Raw genomic sequence first — 24,169 nt, 5'->3', positions numbered from 1 at the left:
GTAGTCTAACCAAGGTTCTATACAAGTTTAACATAACTTCTCTGCTTTTCAATTCTAACCCTCTAGAAATGAGCCCCAGTGCTTGGTTTGCTTTTTTATGGCTTTGTTAACCTGCATCGCTATTTTTAGTGATTTGTGTATCTGTACCCCCAGATCTCTCTGCTCCTCCACCCCATTTAGCCTTTCATTTTCTGAGCAGTTTGTGGCCTCCTTATTCCTTCCACCAAAATGTACCACCTCGGACTTATCTACACTGAAATTCACTTGTAATTTGTACGGGTCCCACCTGCCCTCTGGTACCTTATCCAAGTTCCCAGTCTTCAGCAATGAATCAGAAAGCTATTCAACCATGATAGTCAGGCCTGATCCTGATCTTCAACAACTCCTCCACTTCTGTTCTCTAACCATTTTCCACCAGGAATCAGTGATTAGAGTATAGAAGTGGAGAATTCCCATGCTTTTTTTCAAAATAGTGCCATGGGATCTTATAGCCTTTTCCATATTATACACACTCCTGCTAAATGGTTCCAAATTAACTAATCATTGTGTAGTTCTCAGTCATTTTGTGGTACTGGTAGTTTCGGAACGGATTGCCAATGACGATATCTGTTGGAAGAAAGAGATTCTTCACCTCGTGGGTCGAGGCTGGAATTAAACACAGAGCTTCATGCTTCAAATGACAGGGTTCAAATTGATTGTCCCAATCCTGCCTTCGGCCAAATCAAGATCTGTCCGAACTCGGCCCGGTCGATGTCTGTCCGAACTCGGCCCGGTCGAGATCTGTCCGAACTCGGCCCGGTCGAGATCTGTCCGAACTCGGCCCGGTCGAGATCTGTCCGAACTCGGCCCGGTCCAGATCTGTCCAAACTTGGCCCGGTCCAGATCTGTCCAAACTTGGCCCAATCAGAGCTCTTGGCATTGAAGGGTGTGATTGAAGATATCATAGAGGAGGCCTAACAGGTTCTAATTGAATGTTTTATGACTTGAGAAAGGAAATCCATTTCTCTGTACTTCGTACCAGAGACAGAAGCAACACACAGCAGTACTTGTAAGTTGAAATGATACCCGGACTTCAAGGGTTAAGTTACGAGGAGAGATTACACAAATTGGGGTTGTATTCTCTAGAGTTTCGAAGGTTAAGGGGTGATCTGATCGAAGTTTATAAGATATTAAGGGGAACGGATAGGGTGGATAGAGAGAAACTATTTCTGCTGGTTGGGGATTCTAGGAGAAGGGGGCACAGTCTAAAAATTAGAGCCAGACCTTTCAGGAGTGAGATTAGAAAACATTTCTACACACAAAGGGTGGTAGAAGTTTGGAACTCTCTTCCGCAAACGGCAATTGATACTAGCTCAATTGCTAAATTTAAATCTGAGAGAGATGGCTTTTTGGCAACCAAAGGTATTAAGGGATATGGGCCAAAGGCGGGTATATGGAGTTAGATCACAGATCAGCCATGATCTAATAGAAACATAGAAAATAGGAGCAGGAGTAGGCCATTCGGCTCTTCGAGCCTGCATCGCCATTCAACATGATCATGGCTGATAATCTATCTCAATACCATATTCCCGCTCTCTCCCCATACCATCTTAATTCAATGGCGGAACGGGTTCGAGGGGCTGAATGGCCCCCTCCTGTTCCTGTGTTCCAGTGTTTGATTAATAATGCCTAGATTAGTGACGAGTGCCGTTGCCATGGGCACGATCGGCTAATCTGGTCTACAACCAGCCATTTTGGTTACCTGAGGCAGGAGAGCGGAGCCCGGTGGAGATGGAGGTCAAGGTGATCCAACGAGAATCTTGTTCTGCTCTTCGAAGTTTGAGGCTGGGGAGGTGGAGGGGAAATCTGTTGTTTCTTTTCAATCTTTTTTTTTAGACTTACATTTTCAGTTTTCTCCCTCTCTTCCCTTTTCTTTCCAGAGCCGCTTCCTCTGATGGCCAAATGAATACTAGTTGGAGCCAAGCAAGTACCAGTTTTGGCCCCATGTCAACTAGTCAGCCGTTGCACAGACGGCCAAGTATGCTGTTTGGTTCCAAAGTGTTTTCTTATGGGTTGACTACGCTCTCGCTGCAGTGATTGGAGCTGGGACTTGGAAGGGGGGTGGGGGCACGGGGAGGGGGGTCACGCTTCTTGGCCTTCGAGCGACCTCTCGCACGATCGGCCAACTCCTGAGCGGCGAGGGAGGGACATGACGACAAGATTGCCGAGATAGAACGGCTCCCACTTCTCGAACTTGGTTCTCGGGCTCCGGTCGGGATCCGCGGAGAGAGTTCCTCCAGCTTGCGACGCGAGCCGAGCCGGAGTTCGCTCCGCAGGCCGGGCCCACCTTTACGCGGCCTGCAGCGGCTCAAGAAGGAGGCGGCCCACCACCGCCTTCTCAAGGGGGGCACAGTGGAGGGACGGGCTATAAATGCCGGCCTTGCCAGCGACGCCCGCACCCGAATAAAAGAGATCTTTCCTTTCAGGTGGGAACGGGAGTAAGCAAGGCAGAGCCAGTTAGACCAAGACTGCTTCTGTTGCCCAGTCCCCAGGCGGATTTCCCTAATGACCAATCTTGCCCTTTGTTTCTGAAGCAGAGAGGGAGGGGGAGGTGCCGTGGTCTTGTGGAACATCAGATGTACCAATATTTTAATAATTCAAACCCGTCTCCGCCCATTTGCTTCTGAAACCCTCACCCATGCCTTTTGTCATCTCCAAACTCAACTATTCCAATTCTCTCCTGGCCGGCCTCTCGTCTCCCAACCTCCGTAAACTTCAGCTCATCCAAAGCTCTGCTGCCCCGTATCCTAACTCGTTTTTATTTACAGAAGTTATTTTAAAAAAAAAACGAAATAATTGATCTTTCTATCAAGTTGCTAGGGCAACCGTTTCAAAGTCCCAATAGCTGGGCTGTGCCAGCACGCGCTCTGTACTAAAGCAATACACGTTCTTATATTGTTTAATCATAATTTATAATGTTAGGAATATAAGAGTGGGCCATTCAGCCCCTCAAGCCTGTTCCGCCATTCAATTGGACCATGGCTGATCTGTATTGTATCCTTGGTTCCGTGACCCTTAATACCCTCGCCTAACAAAAATCTATCAATCTCAGTTGAGAAATTTTCAATTGACCCCCAGCCTCGATGGCTTTTTGGGGGGGAGAGAGTTCCAGATTTCCACTCCCCTTTGTGTGAAGAAGTGCTTCCTGACGTCACCCCTGAACGGCCTGGCTCTAATTTCAAGGTCACGCCCCCTTTGTTCTGGACTCCTGTTGCTGAAGATGTTGGAGTAAACATCGCTTAGCTCTCCCCGCTGCCGCTCTCTTGCCTTGGAAGAGGCTCACCCGCACCGGGGGGAACAGTCCAACCTTGACACACCCATGCACACACTTTCCAGCAAAGATGGCGATCAGGAGCGGGAGTTCCAGTGAGTTGTCACCGCCAGCTCCGAAGGCAGGAATGCGGGGCTTCTGCTTTGACTTAACGCCACTCTCCAAATGGAAATGCGCTCGATTCAAAGACAACTCCTCCATTATCCAGCCCGCTCGCCCTTCACCGTCCCACGAGTTCCAACGACTTCCCACTGCGGCCGGAGAATCCGTCAGCGTCTTTGGAGAGGTTGCGGGCAACCCTTTTGTCGCATAATGATGAGGTCACACTGGCTGCTGCCGGGTGGAATTGATGTCGCCCTCCCTCCCTTTCTTTGGTCAGAGTGCACGGTGACCTTTAACCCAAGGCAAAATGAAGCCTCACCTGGTGGACATGAGAGTTAAAAGGACTATTTCTTAAAGGCTTCCTCCTCGAATGTCGAATGGCCAGCGAGACCAGTCTCCATCTTACTCTGAGCTAGGGTTGGCTTGTTTATGGGTAGTAAGTCTTGTTATAATTTGTCCCAGCTCATGTTTCGAAGGAGATGGAGGGCATACCATCAAATGTTAGAATTGGTGCTAATTGGCTTTAAAAAAATGCAAACCGAGCACTAGGGTTCATTTCTAGAGGGATAGAATTGAAAAGCAGAGAGGTTATGTTAAACTTGTATAGACCCTTGGTTAGACCACACTTGGAGCACTGAGCACAGCTCTGGCCTCCATATTATAAAAAGGATGTAGAGGCACTGGAGAAGGTGCATAAAAGATTTACAAGGATGATACCAGAACCGAGAGGTTATAACAATTAAGAATGCTGAGCAGGCTGGGGCTCTTTTCTCTCGGAAAGAGAAGACTGAGGGGTGACCTGATCGAGGTCTTTGAAATTATGAATGGGGAGGATAGATGTAGATAAGATGTTTCCACTTGTGGGGGAGATCAGAACTAGGGGCCATAAATATAAGATAGTCACGAATAAATCCAATAGAGAATTCAGGAGAAACTTCTTTACTCAGAGAGTGGTGAGAATGTGGAACTTGCTACCACAAGGAGTAGTTGAGGTGAATAGTGTAGATACATTTGAGGGGAAGCTCGATAAACACATGAGGGAGAAAGGAATAGAAGGATATGGTGATAGGGTGAGATGAAGTAGGGAGGGAGGAGGCTCGTGTGGAGCATAAACACCGGGATAGACCCGTTGGGCCGAATGGCCTGTTTCTGTGCTGTAAACTCTATGTAATTCTCTGTAAAACTCCAGCGTGCATCATCGCAGGCTTCAATGATCCAAAGCAATCCAGGCCGTTCTCGTGAACTTGTGGCGTAGCGAGATGGGTGAGCACTTTTAGTAACCGAGTGTGTCCTTCTCTCTCTCTCTCTCTCTCTCTCTCAGATATCCGAGACAGTGGACCCAAACCCGTGATGATGTTTGTTCACGGAGGATCGTATATGGAGGGCACAGGAAACATGTTCGAGGGGAGCGTTTTGGCAAGCTACGGCAATGTTATAGTCGTCACCATAAACTACAGACTGGGCGTTCTCGGTAAGGCCTTGGTTCACGTTGACCGTTGCTCCTGTTGCCTTCTACTGTTCCTTCAAACCTCTCGCTACTGAATTGTTCCCATAATAATCTTGGTTGACTTCAATTGGATTCCAGTATTGGACGCAGCGAGGAGGCTGCATCCAATTTTCCAGGATAGAAGTCAGGGCCACGGAGAGGTTGCGGAAGAGACTGATTGTAACAAAGGAAGAGAGGCTTCAGTTGTGAGGAAAAACTAGAGAAGCCGAGGCTTTTTTCATTTGGACAAAGAAGGTTATGAGGAGATCCGGTAGAGTGATTTAAATTATGAGGGGTTTTTCTGAGGTAAATCAGGGGAAAATTATTTCCACGGATTTACCAGAATGACACCAGAGATGAGGGGTTTCAGGTGGAGAGACTGGAGAAGCTGGGATTGTTCTCCTTAGAGCAGAGAAGGTTGAGGGGAGATTTAATAGAGGCGTTCAAAATTATGAAGGGTTTTGATAGAGTAAATAAGGAGAAACTGTTTCCGCTATCAGGAGGGTCGGTAACCAGAGGACACAGATTTAAGATAATTGGCAAAAGAACCAGAGGGGAGATGAGGAGAATTTTTTTTACGCAGCGAGTTGTTCTGATCTGGAATTCGCTGCCTGAAAGGGCGGTGGAAGCAGATTCAATAATAACTTTCAAATAGGAATTGGATAAATACTTGAAGGGGAAATATTTGCGAGGCTTTGGGGAAAGAGTAGTCGGGAGTGGGACTAATTGGAGAGCTCTTTCAAAGAGCCGGCACAGGCACGACGGGCCGAATGGCCTCCTCCTGTGCTGTATGATTCTATAGTCGGTGAGTCAGTAACCAAAGGGCATCAATTTAAGGTCATCGCCAAAAGAACAAAGGGAGAGATTAGGAGAATTTATTTTATGCAGAGTTGGCAGGACATGGAATGGCCAACCAGAAACAGTAGGGGAAACAGAATCCAGAATAGCTTTCAAAAGGGAACTGGAGAAATATTTGAAAAAAGAAAATGTAAAAGTGTCTTGGGGAAAGGGACTAAGGGGAGAGCTCTATCAGAGAGCCAGTACAGGTACGATGGGCCGAATGGGGAAAGGGAATATGGGGAGAGCTCTATCAGAGAGCCGGTACAGGTACGATGGGCCGAATGGGGAAAGGGACTAAAGGGGAGAGCTCTATCAGAGAGCCAGCACAGGTACGATGGGCCGAATGGGGAAAGGGAATATGGGGAGAGCTCTATCAGAGAGCCAGCACAGGTACGATGGGCCGAATGGGGAAAGGGACTATGGGGAGAGCTCTATCAGAGAGCCGGTACAGGTACGATGGGCCGAATGGGGAAAGGGACTAAAGGGGAGAGCTCTATCAGAGAGCCAGCACAGGTACGATGGGCCGAATGGGGAAAGGGAATATGGGGAGAGCTCTATCAGAGAGCCAGCACAGGTACGATGGGCCGAATGGGGAAAGGGACTATGGGGAGAGCTCTATCAGAGAGCCAGCACAGGTACGATGGGCCGAATGGGGAAAGGGAATATGGGGAGAGCTCTATCAGAGAGCCGGTACAGGTACGATGGGCCGAATGATCTCCTGGTCTGTAAATTTCTATGCCTCTATCTTGGCCTCTTGTCTTATCCAGATATATATTCCCACATCAAAATGAGAAATTACATTAACATTTATTATCACCACTCTAACCCAGAGTCCACTTTCCGAAAGGTAATTGTCTGAGATTGGTTGGTTTGGGATTCTCGGATGGTTTTCTCTGGTTTAGGTATAAGTGACGAGGACATTAATTTTTGAAGTGTTCGGAGATACAGGAGCGACAGAAATGATGAGTTTAAGGAACGTCCAAGCTTTTCTCTTTGGGGGCCGCATATAATTGTACCATTGAGCATTGGGAGGGGCCATACAAAGGCTAAATCCCTCTTCCCATTAACTTGCCGATATCTCAAGTTGCTGATGCTGACGGATCTCCCCCTTTTCTCTCATCTTTGTCTCTTGCTCTCTGTTCGTATCTCTCTCTCTCTTTGTGTCTCTATCTCTCCCACCGTTTCTCTCCCCTTTTATTCTCTTCTATCTCTCTACTTCGCTCTCTTCCCTCCTTTTCCTCTTTCTCTCTCTCTCTTACTGTCTCTTTCTCTGTCTTTCTGCCTCCTCTTTTCTCTCATCTCTCTCTCTCTCTGTGCATCAATCAATTTGTGACTTGATCTCTCCCTCCACCTTTTTCTATTATCTGTCTCTCTGTGTGTCCATCTCTCTCTCTCTCTCTCTCCCCTCTATTCTCTCGTCGTCCAGCTGTCTCTCTCCTTAATCATCTCATGAGCAGAATTCCAGATGTCATCTGACACTGATACAACTGACAGAACGCTATTGTCAGTGAACTTTCTTGTATTTACAACATCCTGAATAACAAGAAACGCCAAATGTCATATCTAATAGTTATATATAACAAGTTCCAGACTTACAGCAGTGAAATTGAGTTTTCACAAAATATTAACATGAATTATCAGATTAACAGTAAAAACCACACAGGACTGGCATGGTAAGACACTTACTGAATAAATAGAAGTCAGCACATAGCTTAGAGGTGGTTAGAATCCGCAAATTAATGCCTTTCAGAGAAAGGAAGGTTCCATCTTAACCCAATCTGGCCTACATGTGACTCCAGTCCCACATAACTTGGTTGACTCTTAATTTTATAAGAATTAGTTCTCGGGGATGTGGGCGCCGCTGGCGAGGCCGGCATTTATTGCCCATTCCTGGTTGCCCCTTGAGAAGGTGGTGGTGAGACGCCTTCTTGAACCGCTGCAGTCCGTGTGGTGACGGTTCTCCCACAGTGCTGTTAGGAAGGGAGTCCCAGGATTTTGACCCAGCGACGATGAAGGAACAGCGATATATTTCCAAGTCGGGATGGTGTGTGACTTGGAGGGGAACGTGCAGGTGGTGTTGTTCCCATGTGCCTGCTGCCCTTGTCCTTCTAGGTGGTGGAGGTCGCGGGTTTGCGGAGGTGCTGTCGAAGAAGCCTCAGTGAGTAGATAGTACACTTTGCAGCCGTAGGGAATGGACGCTTAAGATGGTGGACAGGGGGCTGCGATCAATGTCCGCAGAGCTACTAAGGATGAGGGATAAATGCCGCCTTGCCAGAGACACCCACATCCTGAGAGCAAATATCGAGAAACCTGTATATGTATCACGAGGGCCCATTGTGATTTGTTTGCACCATGATTCAGTGACTGGGATTTCAAAACAAGTGATTCATAAAAGAAAAAATTAAATGCACAACGGGAATTAACTTGCATTAAGTTATGAAGGGACACTGGCAAGGCACAAGATGGGACAGAATGGATTGGGCTCCCTGTGGCTACCCTTGATATATTGTGGAATCTGGGCCTGGGGCCCTAAAGCCTGGGACTAAATTTTTGGTGTTGTTCTTGGTTGCTGATTGTCAAATGTCGTACCTTGTGGTTGCCCCTTCTCCGGTTCGGGAGGGACTGTTCACCTTTCGAGTGGGCTGACGATAAAATCCCCACACCAAATCTCTCAATGAGACCATAAGAAGAAGTTAAGAGACGAGAAAAGGCCATTCGGCCCATCGAGCCTGATCCTCCAGCGTTCCACTCACTTAATGTTCAACTGCATCTAGAACTGCCCTAATGTCTTCGATTCCATTACCTCACCAGATAGATCGTCCCAACAGCATCGTTTATTCATTTCAATCCATGATCTGACTTATCTTGAGTAACATTTTATACAGCTCATCGAGGTCTCCCCTCAAAACTCTTCTTTCCCCGATCTTTCCTCACATCCGTCACTTTTACATTTGGGATTCTGGTTACTCGTCCTGGCAGCCTCCCCATTCCATGATCCACGGGGACAGTGCATTGTGGGTCGAACCGTCCGTCCGCCTGACACAGACAGTGCATTGTGGGTCGAACCGTCCGTCCGCCTGACACAGACAGTGCATTGTGGGTCGAACCGTCCGTCCGCCTGACACAGGGACAGTGCATTGTGGGTAGAACCGTCCGTCCGCCTGACACAGGGACAGTGCATTGTGGGTCGAACCGTCCGTCCGCCTGACACAGACAGTGCATTGTGGGTCGAACCGTCCGTCCGCCTGACACAGGGACAGTGCATTGTGGGTAGAACCGTCCGTCCGCCTGACACAGGGACAGTGCATTGTGGGTAGAACCGTCCGTCCGCTTGACACAGGGACTGTGCATTGTGGGTCGAACCGTCCGTCCGCCTGACACAGGGACAGTGCATTGTGGGTCGAACCGTCCGTCCGCTTGACACAGGGACTGTGCATTGTGGGTCGAACCGTCCGTCCGCCTGACACAGGGACAGTGCATTGTGGGTAGAACCGTCCGTCCGCCTGACACAGGGACAGTGCATTGTGGGTCGAACCGTCCGTCCGCTTGACACAGGGACTGTGCATTGTGGGTAGAACCGTCCGTCCGCCTGACACAGGGACAGTGCATTGTGGGTAGAACCGTCTGTCCGCTTGACACAGGGACAGTGCATTGTGGGTAGAACCGTCCGTCCGCTTGACACAGGGACTGTGCATTGTGGGAAGAACCGTCTGTCCGCTTGACACAGGGACAGTGCATTGTGGGTAGAACCGTCCATCCGCCTGACACAGGGACAGTGCATTGTGGGTCGAACCGTCTGTCCGCTTGACACAGGGACAGTGCATTGTGGGTAGAACCGTCCGTCTGCTTGACACAGGGACAGTGCATTGTGGGTAGAACCGTCTGTCCGCTTGACACAGGGACAGTGCATTGTGGGTCGAACCGTCCGTCCGCCTGACACAGGGACAGTGCATTGTGGGTAGAACCGTCTGTCCGCTTGACACAGGGACAGTGCATTGTGGGTAGAACCGTCTGTTCGCTTGACACAGGGACTGTGCATTGTGGGAAGAACCGTCCGTCCGCTTGACACAGGGACAGTGCATTGTGGGTAGAACCGTCCGTCCGCCTGACACAGGGACAGTGCATTGTGGGAAGAACCGTCTGTCCGCTTGACACAGGGACAGTGCATTGTGGGTAGAACCGTCCGTCCGCCTGACACAGGGACAGTGCATTGTGGGTCGAACCGTCCGTCCGCTTGACACAGGGACTGTGCATTGTGGGTAGAACCGTCCGTCTGCTTGACACAGACAGTGCATTGTGGGTCGAACCGTCCGTCCGCCTGACACAGGGACAGTGCATTGTGGGTAGAACCGTCCGTCCGCTTGACACAGGACTGTGCATTGTGGGTAGAACCATCCGTCTGCTTGACACAGACAGTGCATTGTGGGTAGAACTGTCCGTCCGCCTGACACAGGGACAGTGCATTGTGGGTAGAACCGTCCGTCCGCCTGACACAGGGACAGTGCATTGCGGGTAGAACCGTCCGTCCGCTTGACACAGACAGTGCATTGTGGGTCGAACCGTCCGTCCGCCTGACACAGGGACAGTGCATTGCGGGTAGAACCGTCCGTCTGCTTGACACAGACAGTGCATTGTGGGTCGAACCGTCCGTCCGCCTGACACAGGGACAGTGCATTGTGGGTAGAACCGTCCGTCCGCCTGACACAGGGACAGTGCATTGTGGGTAGAACCGTCCGTCCGCCTGACACAGGGACTGTGCATTGTGGGTAGAACCGTCCGTCCGCCTGACACAGGGACTGTGCATTGTGGGTAGAACCGTCCGTCCGCCTGACACAGGGACAGTGCATTGTGGGTAGAACCGTCCGTCCGCCTGACACAGGGACTATGCATTGTGGGTAGAACCGTCCGTCCGCCTGACACAGGGACTATGCATTGTGGGTAGAACCGTCCGTCCGCTTGACACAGGGACAGTGCATTGTGGGTAGATCCGTCCTTCCGCCTGACACAGGGACAGTGCATTGTGGGTCGAACCGTCTGTCTGCTTGACACAGGGACAGTGCATTGTGGGTAGAACCGTCCGTGCACATGACATAGGGACAGTGCATTGTGGGTAGAACCGTCCGTCTGCTTGACACAGGGACAGTGCATTGTGGGTCGAACCGTCCGTCCGCCTGATACAGAGACAGTGCATTGTGGGTAGAACCGTCCGTGCACATGACACAGGGACAGTGCATTGTGGGTAGAACCGTCCTTCCGCCTGACACAGGGACAGTGCATTGTGGGTCGAACCGTCTGTCCGCCTGACACAGGGACAGTGCATTGTGGGTCGAACCGTCCGTCTGCTTGACACAGGGACAGTGCATTGTGGGTCGAACCGTCCGTCCGCTTGACACAGAGACAGTGCATTGTGGGTAGAACTGTCCTTCCGCCTGACACAGGGACAGTGCATTGTGGGTCGAACCGTCCGTCCGCCTGACACAGGGACAGTGCATTGTGGGTAGAACTGTCCTTCCGCCTGACACAGGGACAGTGCATTGTGGGTCGAACCGTCCGTCCGCCTGACACAGGGGAGGAAATTCCCCACAAAATGGCCTCTCCCATGCTCCCTTTAACCAGCGATCCTGACGCACAGAATCCCAGTAGCAAGGAGTGATTGAGAGATCTCGGTATGTGCAAGGCTTATGTTTGTTTTGAATTCTTGAGGGACATTGATAACGAGCAGGACACTCCCAAGGTTAGAAAGAGAAGGCGAGACGATGAGTTCAGTCAACAAGCAGTGCTTAAACGATGCCAAGTTTAGGTTTTAAAAGCCTTTAGGAGGAAGGGAAGACTGAAGCATTAGAGAGACTCATGGTTCTGTGGTCCAAGGCAAGAAATGAGCTATGGCAGGAGAGTAGGAACAGGAGGAGGCGATTCAGCCCCTCGAGCCTGTTCCACCATTCAGTTAGATCATGGCTGACCTGTATCTCAACTCCATCAACCCGCCTTTGGTTCTGTAATCTTTAATACCCTTACCTAACAAAAATCGATCAATCTCAGTTTTGAAGATTTCAATTGACCCCCGGCCTCGACAGCTTTTTTGGGGGGAGAGAGTTCCAGATTTCCACTCCCCTTTGTGTGAGGAAGTGCTTCCTGACATCACCCCTGAACGGCCTGGCTCTAATTTTAAGGTTATGCCCCCTTGTTCTGGACTCCCCCCACCAGAGGAAATAGTTTCTCTCTATCGACCCTATCGAATCCTTTAATCATCTTAAACACCTTGATTAGATCACCCCTTAATCTTCTATACTCGAGGGAATTACTGCACGACAAGTCTTGATTTCAACACTGCTCTGGTCTCCATATTACAAAAAGGATATAGAGGCACTGGAGAAGGGGCAAAAAATTTACAAGGATGATACCAGAACTAAGAGGTTATAACTATCAGGAAAGACTGAACAGGCTGGGGCTCTTTTCTCTAGAAAAGCGAAGGCCAAGGGGTGACCTGATAGAGGTCCTTAAAATTATGAAAGGGTTTGATAGGGTAGACGTAGAGAAGATGTTTCCACTTGTGGGGGAGACCAGAACCAGGGGCCATAAATATACGATAGTGACTAATAAATCCAATAGGGAATTCAGGAGAAACTTCTTTACCCAGAGAGTGGTGAGAATGTGGAACTCGCTCCCACAAGGAGTAGTTGAGGCAAATAGCGTAGATACATTTAAGGGGAAGCTCGATAAACACAGGAGGGAGAAAGGAATAGAAGGATATGGTGATAGGGTGAGATGAAGCAGGGGTGGGAGGTGGGTCAAATCCTGGAGCTCCCTTCCTAACAGCACTGTGGGAGAACCGTCACCACACGGACTGCAGTGGTTCAAGAAGGCGGCTCACCACCACCTTCTCAAGGGGCAATTAGGGATGGGCAATAAATGCCGGCCTCGCCAGCGACGCCCACATCCCATGAACGAATAAAAAAAATAAATAAACACCGGCATCAGCCAGTCGGGCCGAACGGCCTGTCCCTGTTCTGTTAATTCTATGTAACATTTATGATTGATTAGAATTCGAAATTTTAATTCGAATTTTCCGGCTAAAAGAACTGAAAGCATTCGATTCCACCTCAGCCTGGATTGTTATTACTCAGTAACTTTTTCTGTCACGCCAAACTGTCATTGACTAACAGTCAGGCAGCAGCATTACCAATCTGAAATGAGCAATGGGTTTCAACAAGTAAGCCTTCACTGCGATACAGCATAATGCATTATCCATCTCCCTGTGAATATAATGAGCTCCCCTGAGTGCAGACGCCCACCTCTATCTGTCGAAGGACGTCTCTGGGGTCTTTGTGAGACACTAACACATTAGGATATGGGAGGTCAGCAGCCATGGCCCAGGCTATGGTCTCCTCTGGCTCCATATCGACTTACGTTGCCTCTGGGTCTCAGCCGTGGCTCACTTGGAGGCGTCCTCACCTCTCTGATGATCGGGTGAGATGAAGTAGGGAGGGAGGACGCTCATGTGGAGTATCGGTCAAAATCCTGGAACTCCCTCCCTAACAGCGCTGTGGGAGAACCTTCACCACACGGACTGCAGCGGTTCAAGAAGGCGGCTCACCACCACCTTCTCAAGGGGCAATTAGGGACGGGCAATAAATGCTGGCCTCGCCAGCGACGCCCACATCCCATGAACGAATAGAAAAATAAATAAACACCGGCATCAACCAGTCGGGCCAGACGGGAGGCCCTGCCTTTCGAACGAGACGTTGAACCGAGGTCTGACTGTCCAGGTGCTCATGTGGAGGATGAACGCCAACACGGACTGGTGGGGCCGAATGGCCAGTTCCCACTTCGTCATTCTGCGTCTAATGATCTCATGGTACTAAAGGACGAAGAACTGAGAGTTCTCCTGGGCCAACATTCCTCCCCCAACCTACGCCCTCCGAAAAACAGGTGGGCATTTATCGTATTTGCCAATTTATGGGATCTTGCTGTGTGCACATTGGCTGCTGTGTTTGCCCACGTAATAACAGTGACCGTACTTCAAAAAAGTAATCCACTTGTTTATGAGGGACGTCCTGCGGATGTGAAAGGGACTATCTCTTTTTTTATTCTTGCGTTAAAGGAATAGGAATTTTTCGAACACAGTAGGCCCGCGGAGCCTGTTCCATTTTGATGGGCGCCTTTGAAACATATCTATCCTTTCCCTCTCCTGAAACATCTCGAATTTCACCTTTTGTCCAAAACCAGGGAAGATTAGAGTAGGGTAGGGTTGGGTTGGAGGAGGAGATAGTATCATGAAGTTGGCTATTGTGACTGCTGAAAATTTAGTCAAGCTTTCAATCAGATTGGCTCTGAGTGAGGCCTCCACATCATAAAACCCTGAAGCAAGGTGAGTAAATAGGCTTCTATTTAAAAAAAAACAGACTTTTGCGTGCGCTTAACAACGTGGAAAATTCCAGATTGCCCACAACCGACCACAAGCAGATTATCTGGTCATTATCACGTTGCTGTTGGTGGGATCTTGCTGTGCGCAAATGGACCTGCCGCCTTTCCTACACTACAACAGCGGCTACACTTCATTGTACTTCATTGGCTGTCCAGAGGATGTGAGAGGCGCTATAGAAATGCAAGTCTTTCCTTTCTCCTTCCAGATGCTTTGGACAGAACTTCAGTCTCAGGCTCTCTCTCGTGTTTTGTAAGTTAGGCCCTCCTCGGCCTTCCAAGCCTCTCTCGCGGTACTTCCTGGTTTGCTTTCCCTCTCCTTCGCCCAAGAGAGTCAGGGTCAATCTTCAGCAACGGACTGGCCTCTCCCACCCCCGCCTCCTGATAATACAGCACCATTCATGGCCATAAAGCCAGTCCAGCCCTGCCAACTAAGAACGTAAGAAATAGGAGCAGGAGTAGGCCATACGGCCCCTCGAGCCTGCTCCGCCATTCAATCAGATCATGGCTGACCTTCGACCTCAAATCCACTTTCCTGTCCGATTCCCCATATCCCTTTATTCCCTGAAAGTCCAAAAATCTATCCATCTCAGTCTTGAGTATACTCAACGACTGAGCATCCACAGCCCTCTGGGGTAGAGAATTCCAAAGATTCACAACCCTCTGAGTGAAGAAATTCCTCCTCATCTCAGTCTTGAATGGCCGACCCCTTATCCTGAGACTATGCCCCCTAGTTCTAGACTCTCCAGCCAGGGGAAATAACCTCTCAGCATCTACCCTGTAAAGCCCCCCTCAGAATCTTACATGTTTCAATGAGATCACCTCTCATTCTTCTAAACTCCAGAGAGTATAGGCCCATTCTACTTAATCTCTCATAGGACAACCCTCTCATCCCAGGAATCAATCTAGTGAACCTTCGTTGCACTGCCTCCAAGGCAAGTATATTGTTCCTTAGATAAGGAGACCCAAACTGTACACAGTAGTCCAGGTGAGGTCTCACCAAAGCCCTGTACAATTGTAGTAGGAGTTTCTTACTCTTGTACTCCAACACCCCTGTACTCGTAATTGTACTGCTCCCCTGCCTTGGCCTCCGCCTCCTCCTAAGTCAGGATTAGCTAACAGCACTGGATCGGCCCATTGAGCCACAGGGCGAGGAGTTCCAGAGATTGAAGTTCATGCAATGCCTCGAGCAGCCGTCCGTAATCGGACACGAGGCTGAGTTGTGTCCGGTGAAGGATTCTCATCGGCCTGGGGATGAAAGTTCTTTCCAGGTTTCGTGCCTGCCAACCCCTGATTGACAGGCTGCCTGCCGACGGGAGCTGCCAACGTATTAGATACAGAGTAAAGCTCCCTCTACACTGTCCCATCAAACACTCCCAGGGCAGGTACAGCACGGGTTAGATTCAGAGTAAAGCTCCATCTACACTGTCCCATCAAACACTCCCAGGGCAGGTACAGCACGGGTTAGATACAGAGTAAAGCTCCCTCTACACTGTCCCATCAAACACTCCCAGGGCAGGTACAGCACGGGTTAGATACAGAGTAAAGCTCCCTCTACACTGTCCCATCAAACACTCCCAGGGCAGATACAGATTGGGTTTTTGGCCAAGGTTGAGGCTTTAGTGGTGTGATTTTTTTTTTCAAAAAATATGTTTTATTCATAAAATTTGCAACAATACAGTTGTCATATCACATTCCAAACGTACACAATACAGATTATACAATTTGAAGGTTACATCAAGTACAGTTCAATGAACACATTGTACATAATTACAGTTCATGACACTCTGGGATGCCTCATTGAATTACACTCAATACGATGCCACAGTTGTCGTGTAGTTGCAGGCTAAGAAGAAGATTGGAGCTCCCTCTGCACTGCTTCGTGCCTATCTCAGAAGAACAGCCTTGTTGCACGAGTGTGACTCTCCATTTCTCACACCAACCATCCTTCTCAGAGTGTAATGCTGGTAATGGGTAGTTCTTGTTGTGAGCCCAGGTGAGACTGCCTCAAAGTGATTCCAATTAGGACCAGTACTGCCAGCAGAAATAGAAGGGACCGTCAGTCCTATCAATAAAAGGGCACTGTTCTAACCAGCCATGGCACTCAGCCCCTCACCAATAGTAACTTCAATATAAGACGGCAAAATCCATTTTGAAGAGAGCGGCATCCATTTTGAGAAGGTCAACATCTGTTTTGAGAAGGTCAACATCCATTTTGAGGTGGTCAACATCCATTTTGAGAAGAAGAAGGCCAACATCCATTTTGAGAAGAAGAAGGCCAACATCCATTTTGAGCAGGTCAAAATATCCATTTTGAGATGGTTCAAAATATCCATTTTGAGATGGTTCAAAATATCCATTTTGAGAAGGTCAAAACATCCATTTTGAGAAGGTTAGAATATCCATTTTGAAGAGGGCAACTTCCATTTTGAAGAGGGCAACTTCCATTTTGAAGAGGGCAACTTCCATTTTGAAGAGGGCAACTTCCATTTTGAGATGGGCAACTTCCATTTTGAAGAAGGCAACTTCCATTTTGAAGAAGGCAACTTCCATTTTGAGGAGGGCAACCGCTATTTTGAGTTTTGCAATGGAGTACATGGCTGTTCTCTCCCCTGTTCATTAAATACTGTCGTCCTTTTCATTGTTTGATAGCCCCGCTCTCCAGGTCTGTTTTGTTCATCATACTCCAGTTTTTTTTTGTCGCAGAATGCTTTGCCTTCAACTTTCCTCCATCTTGCTGCTCAGGCTCTGCCCTCTTCTCCTGAAGGAGCTGACTCTCACTGGGGAACAGCTCCGCAGGCAATGGCCTCCCTTCTGTAGCCCACATAAGTGGCTATTCTTCATGTTATGAGCCTAGATCGTGATGTCCTATTCAACTCTAGGGGGCATCACAGCCAAACCTGATCTTACCTTCATCTGAAGGAATAGTGACCAATAGCTGACTGAATTCCCCTCCATAGCAGAGGCTGAGGTCATGACGCCTTAACAGCTGAGAGGGGTAGTGGTGATGTTACTGGACTAATAATCTAGAGAACATGAGTTCAAATCCAACTGAGGCAGTTTGAGAATTTGAATTCAGTTTAAGAAAAAATTGGTAATAAAAAGCTGGCCTCAGTAAAAGTGACCGTGAAGCTCTCGGCTTGTCGTAAAAACCCAACTGGTTCGTTAACTTCCCTTTAGAGGGGAAGGAAACCTGCCGTCCTTACCCGGTCTGGGCCTAGACGTGACTCCAGCCCCGCACCAACGTGGTTGACTCTTAACTGCCCTCTGAAGTGGCCGAGCGAGACACTCAGCCGTATCAAACAGAGGTAGGCCCCACCACCGACCTTCTCAGGGCAACTAGGGATGCAAGTGAGGGGTGAACAGCTAAGGGAAAGGAAGAGTTACAAGACATATAAAGTGTTGGCAGTTGACAGAATAATGCCATTGGAATCAATCCATTGCGGCGCAGACCTGTGTTGTCCGAAGTGTTGGCTACTTGCCACGTGGAGCTGTAGAACCTTCCAGTTATATAAATACTGTGGCTACAAGAGCAGGTCAGAGGCTGGGTATTCTGCGGCGAGTGACTCACCTCCTGACTCCCCAAAGCCTTTCCACCATCTACAAGGCACAAGTCAGGAGTGTGATTGAATACTCTCCACTTGCCTGGATGAGTGCAGCTCCAACAACACTCAAGAAGCTCGACACCATCCAGGACAAAGCAGCCCGCTTGATTGGCACCCCATGCACCACCCTAAACATTCACTCCCTTCACCACCGGCGCACAGTGGCTGCAGTGTGTACCATCCACAGGATGCACTGCAGCAACTCGCCAAGGCTTCTTCGACAGCACCTCCCAAACCCGCGACCTCTACCACCTAGAAGGACAAGGGCAGCAGGCACATGGGAACAACACCACCTGCACGTTCCCCTCCAAGTTGCACACCATCCCGACTTGGAAATATATCGCCGTTCCTTCATCGTCGCTGGGTCAAAATCCTGGAACTCCCTTCCTAACAGCACTGTGGGAGAACCGTCACCACACGGACTGCAGCGGTTCAGGAATGCGGCTCACCACCACCTTCTCAAGGGCAATTAGGGATGGGCAATAAATGCCGGCCTCGCCAGCGACGCCCACATCCCATGAACGAATATTAAAAAAAGCACAGAAGGAGGCCATTCGGCCCATCGTGCCTGTGCCGGCTCTTTGAAAAGAGCTATCCAATTGGTCCCTCTTTCCCCAGAGCCCTGCAGTTTTTTTCCCTTCGAGTATTTACATCCAATCCCCCCTTTTGAAAGTTACGACTGAATCCTTTCAGGCAGCACCTTCCAGATCGCTGCGTTAAAAAAAATATCTCCTCATCTTCGATCGTTCGATTGTACATCTTTAATTTGCTGTTTGATTTTTGAAAAGAACGATAAAAGATGCCACTGTGGCCCTCAAATAAGATTTTGCCTTCACTGCAGCACGAGATGGAGGTTTTTAAATTTATCTTCTCAATCTCTGTCCTGCTCCAATTTTTCCCCCTCCCCTGGGGAGCATTGATTGTTGCTGAGGTCCAGTTTGACAGCGGTTGGCGGCCGCCTTCGAAGCTTCTGCTGCTATAACACACACTGAGTGGCTTGTCGTGTATCGCGAAGCATGAGCTGTAATTTTTTTTTCTCTGACTAGCCGTGCGAGCTGCGTTACCCTAATGCACAGCAATCACTGTCAGCTAGATTGGAGCGATGTAGTTATCTGAGACAGTAATCGTCCTGTCAGGAATTCACAGCTCCATGCTTGCTCGGTCCTGGAGAATGGGCCCATTGTTACATGGAGTTATATCGAAACAGGCCATTCGGCCCACCTTGCCCATGCCGGCCTTTATGCTCCACGCGAGCCTCCTCCAACCCATCTTCATCTCACCCTATCAGCATCTCCTTCTATTCCTATCTCCCTCGTGTTTATCGAGCTTCCCCTTAAATGCTATTTGCCTCAACTACTCCTTGTGGGAGCGAGTTCCACATTCTCACCACTCTCTGGGTAAAGAAGTTTCTCCTGAATTCCCGATTGGATTTTCTTTTGTTCGTTCATGGGATGTGGGCGTCGCTGGCAAGGCCAGCATTTATTGCCCAGAATTTATTAGTGACTATCTTATATTTATGACCCCTGGTTCTGGTCTCCCCCCACAATTGGAAACATCTCTCCGTCTACCCTATCGAACCCTTTCATAATCTTAAAGACCTCGATCAGGTCACCCCTCGGCCTTCTCTTTTCTAGCCTGTTCAGTCTTTCCTGAGAGTTGTAAACCTCTCAGTTCTGGTATAAGAACATAAGAAATAGGAGCAGGAGTAGGCCAATCGGCCCCTCGAGCCTGCTCCGCCATTCAATAAGATCATGGCAGATCTGATCCTAACCTCAAATCTAAATTCATGTCCAATTTCCTCCCCGTAACCCCTAATTCCCTTTACTTCGAGGAAATTGTCTATTTCTGTTTTAAATTTATTTAATGATGTATCTGGTGAGACCACACCTGGAGTACTGTGTGCAGTTTTGGTCTCCTTATCTAAGGAAGGATATACTTGCCTTAGAGGGGGTGCAACGAAGGTTCACTAGATTGATTTCTGGGATGAGAGGGTTGTCCTATGAGGAGAGATTGAGAAGAATGGGCCTATACTCTCTGGAGTTTAGAAGAATGAGAGGCGATCACATTGAAATGTATAAAATTCAGAGAGGGCTTGACAGGGTAGATGCTGAGAGGTTGTTTCCCCTGGCTGGAGAGTCTAGAACCAGGGGGCATAGTCTCAGGATAAGGGGTCGGTCGTTTAGGACTGAGATGCAGAAGAATTTCTTCACTCAGAGGGTTGTGAATCTTTGGAATTCTCTACCCCAGAGGGCTGTGGATGCTGAGTCATTGAGTATATTCAAAACTGAGATCGATAGATTTTTGGACAATAAGGGAATCAAGGGATATGAGGATAGGGCGGGAAAGTGGAGTTGAGGTCGAAGATCAGCCATGATCTGATTGAATGGCGGAGCAGGCTCGAGGGGCCGTGTGGCCTACTCCTGCTCCTATTTCTTATGTTCTTATCACCTTTAGAAATCTTGTTTGCGTCTTCTCCAGTGCCTCTGTATCCTTTTTGTGATGTGTTCCGGAGGCCCTGGCTGTAAGTTCGGAGGTAAGGGAGAAAGCTCAGGTCAGAGTAGGATACCGTGCGATTGAGCGTTGACTGTGGATGCAGGGAGGAGGAGGAGGAGTGCGTAAGACGGCCAGTTAGATCTTGGGAGGAAGGCGAGATGAGCAGCACGGTTTTATTCAATTCATTCTCGGAGATGTGGGCGCGGCTGGCGAGGCCGGCATTTATTGCCCATCCCTAGTTGCCCCTTGAGAAGTTGGTGGTGGGCCGCCTTCTTGAACCGCTGCAGTCCGTGTGTGGTGAAGGTGCTGAAAGGAGTTTCAGGATATTGATCCAGCGTCCATGAAGGGACACCAGTATCGAGAAAAATAGAGGGAAACACGGGGAGCTTGCAAGAGGAAGCAAGAAAAGAATCCCAATTGGCTCACATACGAGTACTTAACGCATTACGTCCCTGTTTGTGCTGCCTCCGTTAACCCATATGGATGTGACCTTCAACTGATGGGAGCTAACTACCAGTATTAGGTGAGAGAGGAATCGGTGAGGATTTCTGCCGAGGTCCCAGAGATGACCGTATCTCGTGATGCCATGCTTCCTTCTGAAGATTTGCAGTCGACAAAGAATTACCTTTAAGGAGGCACGATAAGGACATCCTGTCTGCTGGGCTCAGCTTTGCGTGCAGTGGAGAGAGGGTTGGGGACAGAGCAGGGTCAGTGGACGGCAGGCAGGGTCACGCATAAAGCCCGCCAGGCACAATCAGAATTGACGTTTCTTCCCGACTCTGAGTTTGGAGGTCAGAGTTCAGAGGTCACCGCGCTTCTGTCTGGGTTCAGTCACATGGACCGTCAGCGATGATGGGGATTGGAGAGGCATTCCCCTCCTTCCACACCTCCCCTCCTTCCACACCTCCCCTCCACCCCCCCCCCCCACCCTTTAAGGTGCTGACTCAAGCTCGGCGGAGAGTTCGACAGATGTCCATTGGTGTGTCGGTGTTGCCAACCCTCCAGGATTGTCCCTGGAGCCTCCAGGAATTAAAGGTTAACCTCCAGGACAACGAAACACCCGGGAGAGAAAAATCACAAGGGCGGTAAACAAAATTGTGTTTTTTTTAATAAAATTTTCTTTGGACATTTTCATTTATTAGTTATAAAAAAATTGGAGATGAGGGAAAGAAGGATGGTCCACTCACAGTCAAGATTGATCCAATTGGGTTACAAAGAGTCTGCTCCCTTTCCAATTGGCAGTGTGCGCCTGGAGGTTGGACCAATGGCGGGAGGGTGGTTCGAGGCGGGACGTCATGTGATGAAACCTCCAGGAATACGGGCAACCAGAGTTGGCAACCCCAAATTAGTTGTCCAGTCAGTCTCACTCAGTGGGGGCTGGGAGTCATAGTTCATGACTGAAGGGTAATCTTCTCGCTACTTGGGGGGAGAGCTCGCAGCTACATTTTGGTGGTGACTCGAAGCTGAGGCAGTGAAGAACCCCTTTCGAAGAGGGTCTCTGCCCGTCAGGATCTAGGACAACAACAGATTGCATTTATATAGCGCCTTTAGTCGTAAAAACGTCCCAAGGCGCCTCTCAGGAGCGATTATCAAACAATATTTGACACCGAGCCACATGAGGAGATATTAGGACAGGTGACCAAAAGCTCGGTCAAAGAGGTAGGTTTTAAGGAGCGTCTCAAAAGGAGGAGGGAGAGGTAGGGAGGGAATTCCAGAGCTTAGGGCCTAGGCGGCTGAAGGCACGGCCGCCAATGGTGGAGCGATTAAAATCGGGGGATGCGCAAGAGGCCAGAATTGGAGGAGCGCAGAGATCTCGGAGGGTTGTAGGGCTGGAGGAGGTCACAGAGATAGGGGAGAGGGGGCGAGGGCCACGGAGGGATTTGAAAACAAGGATGAGAATTTTAAAATCGAGGCGTTGCCGGACTGGGAGCCAATGTAGGTCAGCGAGCACGGGGTGGAGGGGTGCTGACTGGGGTCTGGAGCCCTGTTTGATTGCTGCCGGGAGGTGCCCGTGCATGTGGAGGTCGGTTAAGGACAGAATCGGGCTCAGCCGTGCTGCCCTCCACAGCTGAATAGCCTGCCAGCACCGAGGGTGCCCGCGGCCCAAGGAACCACAGCCCAGCAAAGAGTTGGCGCCTTCGGGAGAGGTGGGGTCGAGGCAAAGAAATCAGGATAGAAAACCCAGGTGAGAGGGGGAGAGAAAAAGCTCAGAGAGACTCGGGCCTAGTGCAGGTAGGCCTGAGAGTAGCAAATGGCTTGGCGTTGCAGTAGGGGAGGGTCCGCATGGTCAATACTGACTGATAAGGGTGTCAGCCGTGGCTCAGTGGCTCTCACTCTTGTCTCTCAGTCAGAAAGTCATGGGTTCAAGTCCCACTCCAGAAACTTGAGCACAAAATCCAGGCCGACACTCCCGGTGCCAGTACTGAGGGAGGCACTAAACCGAGGGCCCCGTCTGCCCCTCTCAGGTAAAAGATCCCACGGCCACTATTTTGAAGAAGAGCAGGGGGAGTTCTCCCCAGTGTCCTGGGGCCAATATTTATCCCTCAAACAACATCGCTTAAAAAAAACCGATGATCTGGCCATTTATCACATTGCTGTTTGTGGGATCTTGCTGTGCGCAAATTGGCTGCTGCGTTTCCTACATTACAACCGTGAGTACATTTCCTTGGCTGTAAAGAGCTTTGGGACGTACTGAGGTTGTGAAAGGCGCTATATAAATGCACGTCTTTCTTTTTGCATAGAATTTACAGCACAGAAACAGGCCATTCGGCCCAACAGGTCTGTGCTGGTGTTTATGCTCCACACGAGCCTCCTCCCTCCCTACTTCATCTCACCCTATCAGCATATCCTTCTATTCCTTTCTCCCTCATGTGTTTATCGAGCTTCCCCTTTAAATGTATCTATGTTATTCACCTCAACTACCCCTTGTGGGAGCGAGTTCCACATTCTCACCACTCTCTGGGTAAAGAAGTTTCTCCTGAATTCCCGATTGGATTTATTAGTGACTATCGTATATTTATGGCCCTTAGTTCTGGTCTCCCCCACAAGAGGAAACATCTTCTCTAGTCTACCCTATCGAACCCTTTCATTATCTTAAAGACCTCGATCAGGTCACCCCTCAGTCTGCTCTTTTGTAGCGAAAAGAGCCCCAGCCTGTTCAATCTTTAATGAGGGAGAAAAAATGATGGAATTACTTGTGTTAATGAACGGATGAATGATTAATCTTACTTTAGTCACTGAATAACTCATCAAGAAGCCCCAAAGAGAGCTCTCCGTAATGGCACGGCCCTGCCAGAATAGTCTGCTTGTCTACATGATATGGCATATTACCAGGATAAATTACCAGGCCGATAGCCCTCCGCAGCCCAGTCCCGTGTGGCGGATGAGGGCCCTTGTTTCGGGAGGGGCGGGGAAGGGGGCGCGGGGCCGGTCGCTGCTCTGACCAGAACTGCCTTTCACCGAAAGCCGGCACTATGGGATCTTACTTCACCGAAAACCTACGGAGCGGGGAGATCCCAGGCTCGTGCCCCTCACCCCACCCCGGGCGGATTTGACCCCTCCCTGGGGTGCGGGGGGGGGGAGTGGGACATGAGGCTATTGTGCAACAGGGGAAGGGAAACGTTAACCAGGGCTCCTGCTCCTGATCACTATGCAGTGATGGTGTGTGTATATGTGTGTGTGTGGGCTAGTATATGCGTGTGTGTACGCACACATGAATGCACATGCATAGGTTGGGGACAGCATCCAGCTGGGCCGTGCTGCCTCCTGTGGTTGAATAGCTTGCTTGAGGGGAAAATATTGGCCTGGACACTGGGAGAACTCCCCTGATCTTTATGGAACAGCGCCTTCCCGAGAGGGGCAGACGGCCCCTCCGAAAGTGCAGCGCTCCCTCAGTCCCGGCACTGGGAGGGT

At 49.5% G+C, this 24,169-nt stretch overlaps 1 protein-coding gene across 3 annotated transcripts in view; it reads left to right on the top strand.

The window, feature by feature from the left end:
* The window catches only part of LOC137302382 (neuroligin-1-like), a 409,532-nt gene that overhangs the window by 176,561 nt on the left and 208,802 nt on the right, over positions 1 to 24,169 (top strand). For all 3 annotated transcript variants that reach the window (XM_067972009.1, XM_067972007.1, XM_067972008.1), the window contains exon 4: positions 4,734 to 4,883. In XM_067972009.1, the coding sequence (XP_067828110.1) occupies positions 4,734 to 4,883 (150 nt within the window). The remainder of the gene's footprint in view (positions 1 to 4,733; positions 4,884 to 24,169) is intronic.

The sequence above is a fragment of the Heptranchias perlo genome, chromosome 35 (assembly GCF_035084215.1).
Source record: "Heptranchias perlo isolate sHepPer1 chromosome 35, sHepPer1.hap1, whole genome shotgun sequence".
Classification (NCBI taxonomy): domain Eukaryota; kingdom Metazoa; phylum Chordata; class Chondrichthyes; order Hexanchiformes; family Hexanchidae; genus Heptranchias; species Heptranchias perlo.
This window is presented reverse-complemented; position numbering and strand designations above follow the sequence as displayed.